This window comes from Diabrotica virgifera, chromosome 4 (assembly GCF_917563875.1).
Source record: "Diabrotica virgifera virgifera chromosome 4, PGI_DIABVI_V3a".
NCBI classification, from domain to species: Eukaryota; Metazoa; Arthropoda; class Insecta; order Coleoptera; family Chrysomelidae; genus Diabrotica; species Diabrotica virgifera.
Window position 1 is genome coordinate 164,691,984 of NC_065446.1, and position 12,762 is coordinate 164,704,745.

The following is a 12,762-nucleotide window of genomic DNA, read 5'->3' on the forward strand; positions in this document are numbered from 1 at the left end:
CGTTGTTTGTTGTCCACTTTGTGAGTAAAAATGATCTGTACCAACACTAAGATATGCTTTTATTTTGTTCATAATTTAAATAAGTAGACCTTTACGAGTAAATGCATTTAAAAAATGGTTAACAAAGGTCTGGATGGACAAAGACGGCCGAATACGGAACAACCACAAATAACCTTTGGAAACAGTATCGTTTCGACAATCATAGAGTGAAGGTCGCTCCAATATTATTGTCTTCGGTGTGTTTTCAAAATAATTGCTATTGTGATATTTTGTGAATTTATTCAAGTGAAAAGTATAAAAACTAGAAAACTGGAATATTTGGGTCACATTACCAGAGGAGAAAAATATGAGTTGCTGAGAATTATTATGCAAGGAAGGATCCAAGGAAGAAGAGGCATAGGAAGAAGACGCATCTCCTGGCTGAGGAACCTTAGAGAATGGTTTAACTGTAGTTCATTACAACTATTCAGAGCAGCAGCCAACAAAGTGACCATAGCCATTATGATATCCAACCTCCGATAGGAGAGGGAACTTTAAGAAGAAGAAGTGAATTTATTTAATTAGTGCTAAGAAAGTGTTTATTAGAGCCATACATTTTTTCAACAAAATCTAGGTAAATATGGAAGCACAGTCAATAGGTGAACCGCCTGACCAAAACAACTCTAAAAAAACTAATATGGAATACAACAGGTCTGTAAATAATTTAATCGATTTTGATAACAGGTATAAATCTGACGATAAGGCACCATTCTTTGTTTATATTGAACATAAAAATTCTAGTATTGAAAGATTATTTCCAATCAGGGTAGGTTCTTTTTTGTTAAATGATCCTTTAATAAAAAATGACGTAGTAGACATAAAACCGGTAGGTATTAATAGGGTAAAAGTCATATTAAATTTTTTTTTCTGCAGCAAATAAATTAATTAATCATGAATTGATAATTAAAAACGATCTAATAGCATATATCCCTAAATTTTACACGCACAGAAAGGGTGTGGTCAAAATGGTTGACACATTATTTTCAGAGGATTACCTGAAAGACGCAATCATTTCTGAAAAACAGGTGGTAAATGTGCAAAGAATGCAAAGAAAAATAACCAACAGCGACGGTACTACCCAATTAGTACCAAGACAAATAATAATTGTAGAATTTTTGGGCAATGAAGTTCCCCAAAACATAATAATTAACTTATGTAATTTCGTATTCGATCCTTACGTACATCCAGTGGTGCAATGCTACCGATGTCTCAGATTTGGACAAAGCACAAAATTATGTAAATCCAAGGAGAGTAGATGTAAAAAAATGTACAGACACGTCCCATACAGAAGAAACTTGTAGCGAAAATAATCTATGCATATATTGTAAAACTAACGAGCACACCTCGTTGTCAAGAAAATGTCCAATATACGAGAAACAGAAAAATCAAGGCAATAATGGCAACAGAAAATATAAATTTCAAAGAAGCAGAGCAACTACATAACAACCCGAACTAAGCAAAAATAACTACTAATAATAGATTTGCTATTTTAAATAACATTACTAACTATTTTACAAGCTTACCTAACCCAACTAACAATACCTCTAATTTCACATTAAATAAACCGCCAAAAAGATTTAGTAACACAACAAATACAGCTAACAAACGTAAAGCAACTTCTCCTCCAATTCTACCCCATTCCTCTGCATCAACTAGCAAAAGACCCACCCCTAAATCGAATCTGATAATCCCTAATCCTTACAGGGACGAATTTATTGATTATAAAGAGAAACTTATATTACTTGTGACATCTCATATAAACCGACTCATAGATACTAATAATCAATCTCAAACCATATGCAATTTAGAAAATGAATTAAGAAAACGTATTTCTAATAATCTAGAAGATACAGGTACTAACACAGAAACGGATAATATTGGGACTAGTGTTGATGACAGCAGTCACTAACTTCCAAATGTATAAACACAATCAGCCTAGTCAAGTCAATCTTTGTTATATATTTTACAATGGAATTGTAGATCTTTAGTTAGTAATAATCTTGTAAATTATATTAATAATTTTCATGTAGATATTTTTATCTTATCCGAAACTTGATTGAAAAGCCAAATGGATTTTAAATTAAAAGGAAATAATTTTGTTTCAAAATGTCGTGACAGCGGATACGGTGGCGTAGGTATTTTCGTACTAAAGAGCATTGATCATCAAATAATAAATATTAATTATAATTTTAATAGTGGAATAGAAGTGTGTGCAGTTTTACTTATTAAAATTAATATATCTTTTGTGTCTATATATAGACCACCTGACATCAGAGTAGAAAAAACAGATTGGATACATTTATTCAAACAATTTGATTTTAATAAAACGGTTTTTTGTGGTGATTTTAATGCCCACCATTGCATGTGGTGTCCGATCCCGGATGACCGTAATGGTAGAACTTTAGTCGAAAGTATGGATTTTCTCGAACTAGTCTTTCAAAATGACGGAACACCTACTAGAATCGGGCCAAGTGGGAATCACTCTGCCGTTGATTTGACTATCATATCAGCTACATTAACAAACCGTATAAACTGGTCAGTCCACTCTGACACACTGGGATCCGATCATTTTCCTAGTAAAATAGAACTTAAAAAATTAATCCTTCTTCTTTTCTAATTAATCCATCAGCCAAATGGAATGATTCCCGCGCTGACTGGAAACTGTTCCATACATATTTAGAGAATCAACTTTCTACCTTTTCAACAACCGATGATCTTTCAAACGATGAGCAAATAGCTCAACTTTTTCAAACTATCTCCATTGTCGCCTCTAAATCTATGCCCATAAAAAAACCCTTTACTCCTTCAACCCCAAGGCCCTATTGGTGGGATGAGGAATGTACACATATAATAAAAAAAACGATCAGAAGCTTTGAAAGCATACCGAATGCAAGATAATCATAATAATTACATAATTTATAAGAACATTGCAGCCCAAACCAGACGGTTATTTAAAATGAAGAAAAAATGTAGCTGGATAAATTTTTTAAATAGTTTGAACAAAAGTACTCCCCTCTCCAAAATTTGGAAAACTGTAAGATCAATTTCCAACAATCATCAGTACAACAAAAAACCACAACTTTCTGAAGATCTCATTAAAAAGTTACTAGATCAACTTGCACCTTCATCTGCCCCAGGTAATATTGCTGATAATAACATAGACATTTTTCGTTTTAATACTAATATATGTAGATCACATGTCAAAACCTTTTACTTTTTCAGAACTAGAGTTTGCTCTCAAAAAGTGCCGAAATACCTCACCTGGTTTAGATGGTTTTACCTATAAAATTTTGGACAAATTACCATCAAATGCTAAACACATTCTCTTAGCCCGGCCGCACATCAAAGAAACATGAAACGTAAATTACGTTTCATGGAAATAAACCACTGCTAAACAAATATATATCCGGCCATTTATGAGACTCTCCGAAAATAAAAATGTGTCATGACCATGAATCACACTCATTTCATTAGTAGGCGGACTTTGAGATGTTTTTAGCAGTGTTTTCTTTTCATGAAACACGTTTTTCGTTTCATGTTTCATGTTTTTCGTTTCATGTTTCTTTGGTGTGCGGCTTGGCTTACAAATCTTTAATAATTGGTGGTTGAAACAAGAATATTGCGATACTTTAAAAAATATAGTCATATGTCCTATACTTAAATTCAACAAAAATCCAGAACTTCCATCATCTTATAGGCCCATTTCCTTATTATCATGTGTAACAAAATCTTTTGAAAGACTAATAAAATTGAGAGTAGAACATCTTTTAGAAAGTAAAGCAGTTTTTCCCTATTCACACAATTCACAGTACGGATTTCTTAGAGGTCGAGGCACAATTGATGCTCTCATATATTTAGTTTCGGATATTCAACTCTGCTTCTCAAAAAACGAATTTATGCTATGTTTGTTTATAGATTTAAAGGGTGCGTATGACGTGGTTGATTTGGATATATTATATTCAAAAATGGTGGCATGTGGTATCGATAAAAAATTATCTGTAAATATATTAAATTTGTATGTGAACAGAAAAATAGATTTACGTGACCATAATAATGTATTACACGGTCCAAGAATATTATATAACGGTCTTGCACAAGGCTCAATTCTAAGCCCATTATTATTTAATGTTTACACTGCAGATCTGCATGGCCTGATAGATGACAAATGTAAAATAATACAGTATGCGGATGATATATGTTAATATACCAGCCATAAATCCTACGATGATTGTATGTTTAATCTAAAACGTAACTTTAGGAATATAGATAGGTGGGTTAAAAACATGGGATTTAGCATATCACAAGAGATACACAATCTTCGATTGTATGTTTTGCAAGACTTAGACAAAAAATCAAAGGAAAATGCTTGTGGTCTAGCCATATAAAATATGTGAAACAAAAGTCAGAGCGTGGAATTAACCTTCTGCCCTTCTGCGTTTCGTTTCCAAAAAAAGTTGGGGTGCAGACCAATATATTTCCTTAATGTTTTATAGATCCTACATACGATCCATTCTAGATTATGGCTGTACTCTATGGTTCTACTTGCAAAACAAATGTATTAACACTAGACAGAATACAATATAAATCTATAAAAATCTGTCTAGGAGCTATGATGTCCTCAGCAAGCCATGCAGTTCTAGCAGAGGCTCAAGAACCACCTTTATACATACGTAGGCAAATATTAGCAAACAAATGTCTAATAAAATACAGAACGTTTAATACAACTATGGTTCACAAAATAGGTCTACTTTTGACAGAAAATTTAACAAATTCTTACTGGAGGACAAAAAATTCGCCTCCTCTTACAGAAGCTTTTATCGATACGAATCTTTACCAACCTTATATTTTACAGCTACCAAAATTTCCTTTTTTCGAACATGCCAACCATGGTATAATGGTTTCGAAACCAACCATTATACTGCCATCTTATTCAGACTTGCCAACTTTAACAAAACTTACATTTAATTCCATACTACGCAAATTAGGGAAATATTTAACAATAATTTATACAGATGGATCAAAAACAGATGAAAGTACTGGTTTCGCATTTTTTGTTTCAAACAACAATTATGCAGAAAAATACCGAATTCCTGATTGCTGTTCTATTTTTACAGCCGAGGCTGCTGCCATACCGAAAGCACTAACTTGGTGTGTTTCTAATTATTGCGAGAACATTGTAATAGTCTCAGACTCTCAGGCAGTACTACAAGCTATTTGTAGCCATCCATTAGATAATTTCCAAAACTCCATTATTCTTGATATCAAAAAAATAATACATAATCTAAATTCCACAAAAAAACAGTGACTTTACTTAAAGGACATAGTGGACGGAATGGCAAAAAATACATCTGAGATACCAGAAATCACAAACATTTTCAAATTCAAAGATCTATTTTCTATTATCAGAAGTGTTGGCAGGGAAAGATGGAGGTCCAAATACGAAGATGTTCAGCAGACATCAAGAAATCATTACTTTTCTATTCACCCATTATTACCAAAAAGTATACCTCATTTTAACTACAATTATAACAAAGTACATTCCTCATTAATAACTCGGGTAAAACTTAACCATGGCCTTTTTCCAGAGCATCTTCATGGGATTGGAATCTATGAAACTCCCTTCTGTTCATGTAACAATCAGTCAGTCCATCGGGGATATGAACCATGTATTCTTTGATTGTCTTAATCATAGGGATCAGACTAGAAACTTATATTTGGGTTTAATTGGCCTTAACAATTTGCCTTCCAGTTAACATCAGCAATCTTTTATCTTATTCTGACAAATCTATATATAATATCTTAATCAAGTTTATAAATGATACTAAGATAAAAATTTAAACATCTTTATAACAAAATTCTGTGGCAAAAAGACTCTTTGTCTAATGCCACCTCTTTCTCTCCACACACACGCACACAACCTTTGGAAATTAAATCAATGAGATGAATGAAGAGGGTCTCAATGATTCTCGTCGGATTCACTGACAAAAAATTATCAGTAGTAATTACACGAGAGCTCCAAAATTATCGATTTGTATCTCGAGTGACACTTTGACGACAGTTTTAGTTCACGACCCGAAAGGGAGTGAAATTATGTTAAAGTGTCACGAGGGCAAAACAAATCGGTAATTTTGAGAGCTCGAGAGTAATTCGGTAAGATTATTTCATGAATAAATCTGTTTTTTAAATCATTAAACTAATATTTTATTGATATCTTCACCCGAATATTTGCTAAACCTCTCCATGGTGTTCTCTTTGACAGCTGTAAAACATTGACGACGGGAAATTATCGAAAAAAATTCCCACTGTAATTTTTATTCTTGTAGCTTTCTATTGGTCAGAATCTGTATGAATGAAATAATCTGTTCAATTCAACATTCTAAAGGCCAAGAAAAAATCAGTGAAAATCTCACCAACATAGAGTCATAGAAATAAATTTTTATTTGGCATAAACGGCATACCGATGGCATAAATATTAATCGTTCAGCCAGCCGCAATCAGATTATAGTGTAATGTGGTGTACTGTGTGCGTTGAGTAAATGTCTTGTTACTTAAAAAATTTGATTTTATTGTCTTTACAAAGAGACGCTTGTTGTATCCCAACGTCTGCGTTCCGTCAGGTAAGTACCGATCCCACAAGGATAAAAATTATTTGTACCCGTATAAACCGATTTAACTTTAATATAAGTGGTAAAATTTTTGTTGCTGAAACTAAGCAATTAATTAGAGATACTGTAATTGGAAAATATAAGTATTTTTATTAGAACGATAATGACTCGTCGTTAAAAATAATGGGCAATTGGTAATACAAACAACCATATCATAACAAATAATTGATGTTTTTTTACAAAAGCTATAATTATACCTCACTTATTAAATTTATTATTTATTTTTACATTTTCAGCTATGTCTGAAAAAACCTTGTCCTGATCCAACTGAATGTCCCCTAGCTGCCACCCTTAACGATATTTCAGAGCCTTGGTTAACATACAGTGGAACCCCGTTAACTCGGATTAATCGGGACCGCGACCGATCCGGGTTATCGAAAATTCGGGTTAGCCGGAGAAAATGGTAAAGATTATTAAAATATGGTATGCTTACAGATAAACTCCGTTATAATTGGCACACAGACACTTGTAAACCACGTTCGCGTTCCACACATACAAAGCGTCGTCGAGAGTCTCATTTTTAGCTTTCTTATCTTTGCACCGATTGTCCAAACTGTCTTTTGTTATCATTTTGAAACAAAAACAACATTTTAAGTTTTATTGCCATTACAAACACAAAATCTGAATATATTTACGAACGATTACAGAACGGAACGAACAATGCGACTTTACTACACACAATACCGTCTCGCAACGAGAACGAACTTATGTTATTTAATAAGAGTGAAGACTAAGACCATTGTTTGAAAAATAATTTTTAAATAGTTTTTTCTAAACAATGCTAAGACAGTTTCAAGTAAATAAAGGATACTACAGATACCTCTTGGTTTCGATAACACATTTTTACTAAGGTATATTATGTATCAAATTACACAAATACGCATTATCTCTCATTGTATAATGTGTTTGACATTGAAAATTGAAACGAATGAACTACATAGGAATTCGCTAAACCGACAAATTTTTACGAAGAAAGTTTATTATGATAATAAAATTAGCCTGAAAAATATAAGATATAGTATTCGAACAATATGTTTATAAGGAAAGATAAAAGAAAATATTTTAAGATGTTGAAAAGAAATTGGAAAATCCAGCATAAAGGACATACATTTTTATTGTTGTAATGTTTTTCTGATAAAAATCGGTCCGGGTTAGCCGGACTTCCGGGTTATCGGGGGCCGACTTATCGGGGTTCCACTGTACTTATGCTACCTCTAAAAAAGTTTGATGGCCTGATCCAACTGAATGTCTCATAGCTGCAACCCTTAACGATATTTCAGAGCCTTGGTTTACATATCTATGCTACTTCTAAAAAATTTTGATGGCAAATATCGAATTCTGACCTGAAAAAAAAAATAAAAACATATTAGCTACAGTCCGTACAATATAGATACCGTTGCACGTCATCCGCACCATAGCACGTGACGTCACATGATACCAACACGAAATATTTAGGTGGTAGGTCTGTACCTTTTTAGAATCGTTTAGCCGAGTAGGTACTCTGGAATTACAGCCACTAGACATATTTGCTTAATACGCGTAGAAATAATATTAAAATATAAATTTTGTACCAATTAAAATAAAAAAAAAGTCGTAGAAAAAGTGTAGAATTCTACTCGCATGTAATGGCCATTACTCACTCTGATGAATTACGACACTTATAAACTTCATCATCGTGAGTAGTAGCCATCATTACAAGCTCGTTGAATAATATACAATTTCTTCCAGGTCTTCAACCTATACCTAGAGAGGTATAAAATAATATATTATGTAACTGATATTATTAGTGTTCGCAGGATTATAACAATAACTAGTGTGTTCAAAATTGTATTCTTTTTAATACATTCAATGCAACCTTCATAATTTTTCTTGCGTGTTGAATTGCTGGTATTTTACTGATATTTATAAATTGTCGTAATTAATATACAATAATACTATCATAAAGCATGCTTAACTCTTGATCCTTTTTTCCTCTAACGTAAATCCATTGTTTGCAGTTATAATTATTTTTAGTAAATATCACAGATAAGATTAAACTTTTCAACGAATAACGAATAGTCTAACTTTAACAGGTAGTGATGGTATCGTGTGTTTGAAAGTATTGTTGGTCTTCTGTAAATTCCCTAATAAATAGAAGAAATATTATTTACAAACGCTTTAACTAACTCAACAAATAGTATATCAATGGTAAGTTTTGTCATTTGCTTTGTAAAATTTTGTCGATTTGCCATAGAGATAAGTAAAATAAACGCATACTTTTAAACATTCTATACAAATTATATAAATAAAAATTATAATCATACACAAAATTAAAAATCTTTATATCTATACAAAGCTCACAATCAGCCTCACAAATATTGGAACAACAAATATTTTGGCAATGTTATAAAAATAATTTGATCATGCATCGTTCTTCTTTATATTTATAGAACGAGGACCGGTAAACTTCGTAAATAAAAAAAAACGTGTGTACTTTGTACGCACGTAAGAAGTTATAGGTAGTTCTACTTTTATGATTTCAACGAATCAAATATATTTTAAACATTTTAATTGTATTTTATTTACATATTTTATACTAATTTTAATACTTAAAATAATACCAAAAATTAAAATTAAGCGCCGCCCCCCAATTCTCTACACAAAATTTATACTATAAATACTAGCCTTTCGACTTTCTCCTGTATTTTCGTCAAATTTTAAAATCATTGAAAATGGTAAATTCATGATAAATAATTTAACTCGTCATTTTTTGACTAACTGGGGCGTCCCAGCAATTGCTTTTCCCTTTAGTAATCATAAAATATCTAAAAACGTCAGATTTTCTACACAATTTTAATAAAAGTATAACTTCTAAAGTGCGTACAAAGTACACACACATTCCTTTTTCCCATATTAATAAGTCCAAAAGTATAATATAATATTATATAATATTATATATATTATATATATTATATAAAATATATAATATTATATTGTATAAAAAAAGTATAATATATATGATATAAAAATTATTTAGAAGGTCAGTACAACTATAAACTCACTTTTGTCTCTGTTTTCGCAACTTTTAAAACACAACTTAACAACCATAACCATAATAATAAAAATGACAACACATTCTTTAACCACAGCCGCCATATTGGATAATTTTTGACATGTCATTGGAATACCCAATCAGAGCTAACATATAATGTATCTGCGCGTGGCACCAACAATTTTGATGAATTCGCTCACATTTACATACACTTCTAATCGCGCCTAGTACAACTTCAAAAATGTGTTAAATCATTACGCTAATTGTAGATACACCGATTTTGAACGAGCAATATAAAATCGTACATTTTACTGGCAGCAGGCGCTTGCAGGCTCACGGGATTTTTACCGGCCAAGCCGGAGTTATTGCTATGTGTTTATTGTATCGGCTTATTAAGCACCGTAGGATTAAACGAAAGTGGTGGATTCATCCTATTAATCAAAGCAGAGGAAGCACGGGAAATCCATCATGAGAATACTAAATTGAAAAACTCCATTCCTTGTGTGTATTTAAAGTTTTAGGTATCCGACAAAACAGGTGCCTCTACTAACCAAATAAAGACATCATTATCAAGAAAATCAACCCTTGCAATCGTAATTATATAGCAAGACTACCAAAACTAAAATTAAAACGTAGCACAAGGTTCTACCTACAAATTCACCTATCAGTCGACTGGAATTGGCCAATGAAAATCGATGTATTACCCCAGTCAATGAGAGTAAGAACAGGATATTACCTTCGAATTAAATCCTACTGCATGGATTTTAATGAAATTTTGGGAGTAGCCTCTACTTATATCCTAATTCAAAGTCTATCATTTTGTCATGGGGGAGGTTCGCACCCCTTCTCGGGGGTGAAAAGTTTTTGGTTATAGTAACTACGGAAGTGGCTAGGGAACCTAATTCCGAGCAAAAACTGCTATTTAATTTTTTTGGAAACTCAATAATTTTTGAGATATTCGTGCTTGAAAATTGGCCATTTTCATTAAAACAGCACATTGTCGAACGGTTTTTTGCGAATACATACCTTAAAAACTATCCATCTAACTAAAAAATACTTTATAAAACATTTTTGCAGCTTATAAAAAAAAAAAGAAATTCCTTCATTCATAAATATTCTAGGATTCTAGTTATAATACAATAAGAGATATGATCGGTGAAAACAGTTTGTTTTTTTTTGGTGCATGCTCTCTCTCTCTCTCTCTCTCTCTCTCTCTCTGTCTATCTCTCTCTCAAACAACACACCATGCAAGAGAACCTCTCCGTGAACCCTTCTAAAACTAATCTGGTAGCCTTTACAAATAAAAGGAAGCTTACTGGACTGAGTGAGCTGAAATTATTTGGAGAGGTACTGGAAATAACCAATGAGTTTAATTATCTAGGGGTAACCCTGGATTCGAAACTCAATTGGAATACTCATATTACCAATATAACCAATAGGGCTAAGCGACTCTTCTGGAACTGCAGACGAGTTGTAGGTAAAACCTGGGGATTGAAACCAAAGGTGATCTGTTGGATAGACACATCAGTAATACGACCGACAGTCACTTATGGAATTATATAGTCCGTCTAGAAAGTATCCGGAAAAAAGAAAGCAGAATTATAATTTTACGGTATTTATTTCTATCACTTGGAATATAAAATTTCAACAAATAATTCATCTCATTTACTTATAGAACCTCTATTTAAACCTAAACACTTAACCAAAAGTCCAGGTACACCCAAAACTAGGTCAAGGCCATAATTTTCGGTAATGGTGTTCCAGGCCTGTAAAACTGACCGAATCAAACCTTCTTTATCTCGTGGCGCTGCTCGTTCCACTTCAATCTTCATCGTCCCCATATGTTTTCAATGGGGCTAAGATCTGGAGATGCTGCTGGCCACGGAATTGTTGCCAATTCGTGTTCTTGCATCCATGCTTGAGTATAAGCAGAAGTATGGCATCTTGCATTATCTTGCTGAAAACGCCACCCCTCTGGATATAAAACATGAGCCGTTTCAAGAAGAAAACCATTTAGGATGTCAATATTTCGCACTATCAACAGTACCATTAACTATACAGAGGTGTAGCACCACGCTGAGATATTGCTCCCCAAACCATTATTTTAGTGGGAAATTTGGAAATTTGAACGGTAACATTTTGTCTTGATAGGACTTTTAGATGATTTGCACCAAGCTGGAAACAACTTTCATCAGTTATAAAGACATTATTAAAATTATCTTCTTGAAAATGTTGACAAAAATCTATTCTTCGTTGCCTTTGCAGAGGTGTCATTGTATGGATTTTTTTTGATTCCTTGATATGTAGCCTTGCTTTTTCAGCGACATGCGGACAGTTTCTGGGCACACTTTTATTCTTCATTGATTTCCAAATCTGTTCGCCAATTTTCGAAACCCTAGGCGCGGATTTTGTCGTCCTAAAGCCACTAAAGCATTTAAATTGTTTCCGCGAATCTTACGCGGAACTTCCGCGAAACTGGTCTATGTCTTATATCTATGCCAGTTTTTATCCTCTTTATTGTCTCATACACTGCACTTTTTCCGAGTTCAGTCAATTGCACTAATTTTTTAACGTTTCGGACACCCTTTCTATACAAATATTCCGCCACTTTTCTTTTTTCTACTTGCGACATTATTTCACAACTCTTAAGTCTGTTTACAAACAACAATATTTGACAGATGGTGTTGTCATGCGATTTTATCCATAACCTACTATCGGCACAACCTACTTGATGCATTACGTTTGTCTTAAAATGTTACAAAAAGGAAATCTATTAAAATTAGAAAAACTATAAAATTCCGGGTACTTTCTAGACGGACTATATATTTCGGCGGTAGCCTTTATGACCATCCTGAGACTCAAAGCAATCAATACTTGGAGGCCGAATTATGTTTTGAATAGCCACACAAACATTACTGGGACTATACTTGAGGAATCTATCTTTATGATGAACTCAGATATGATGACACCAGAATTAATCTTCACTGAGAAGATTAACACAAATATACCATCTAGAGAACAAAAAGT

General features: G+C 33.0%; 1 protein-coding gene across 1 annotated transcript in view; it reads left to right on the forward strand.

Moving 5' to 3' along the window:
- Positions 1–8,750: 8,750 nt before the first annotated feature.
- The window catches only part of LOC114332328 (sodium/nucleoside cotransporter 2), a 100,663-nt gene continuing 96,651 nt past the window's right edge, over positions 8,751–12,762 (forward strand). Inside the window, exon 1 of the mRNA XM_028282114.2 lies at positions 8,751–8,891. Coding sequence (XP_028137915.2) covers positions 8,889–8,891 — 3 coding nt within the window. The 5' untranslated portion in view covers positions 8,751–8,888. The remainder of the gene's footprint in view (positions 8,892–12,762) is intronic.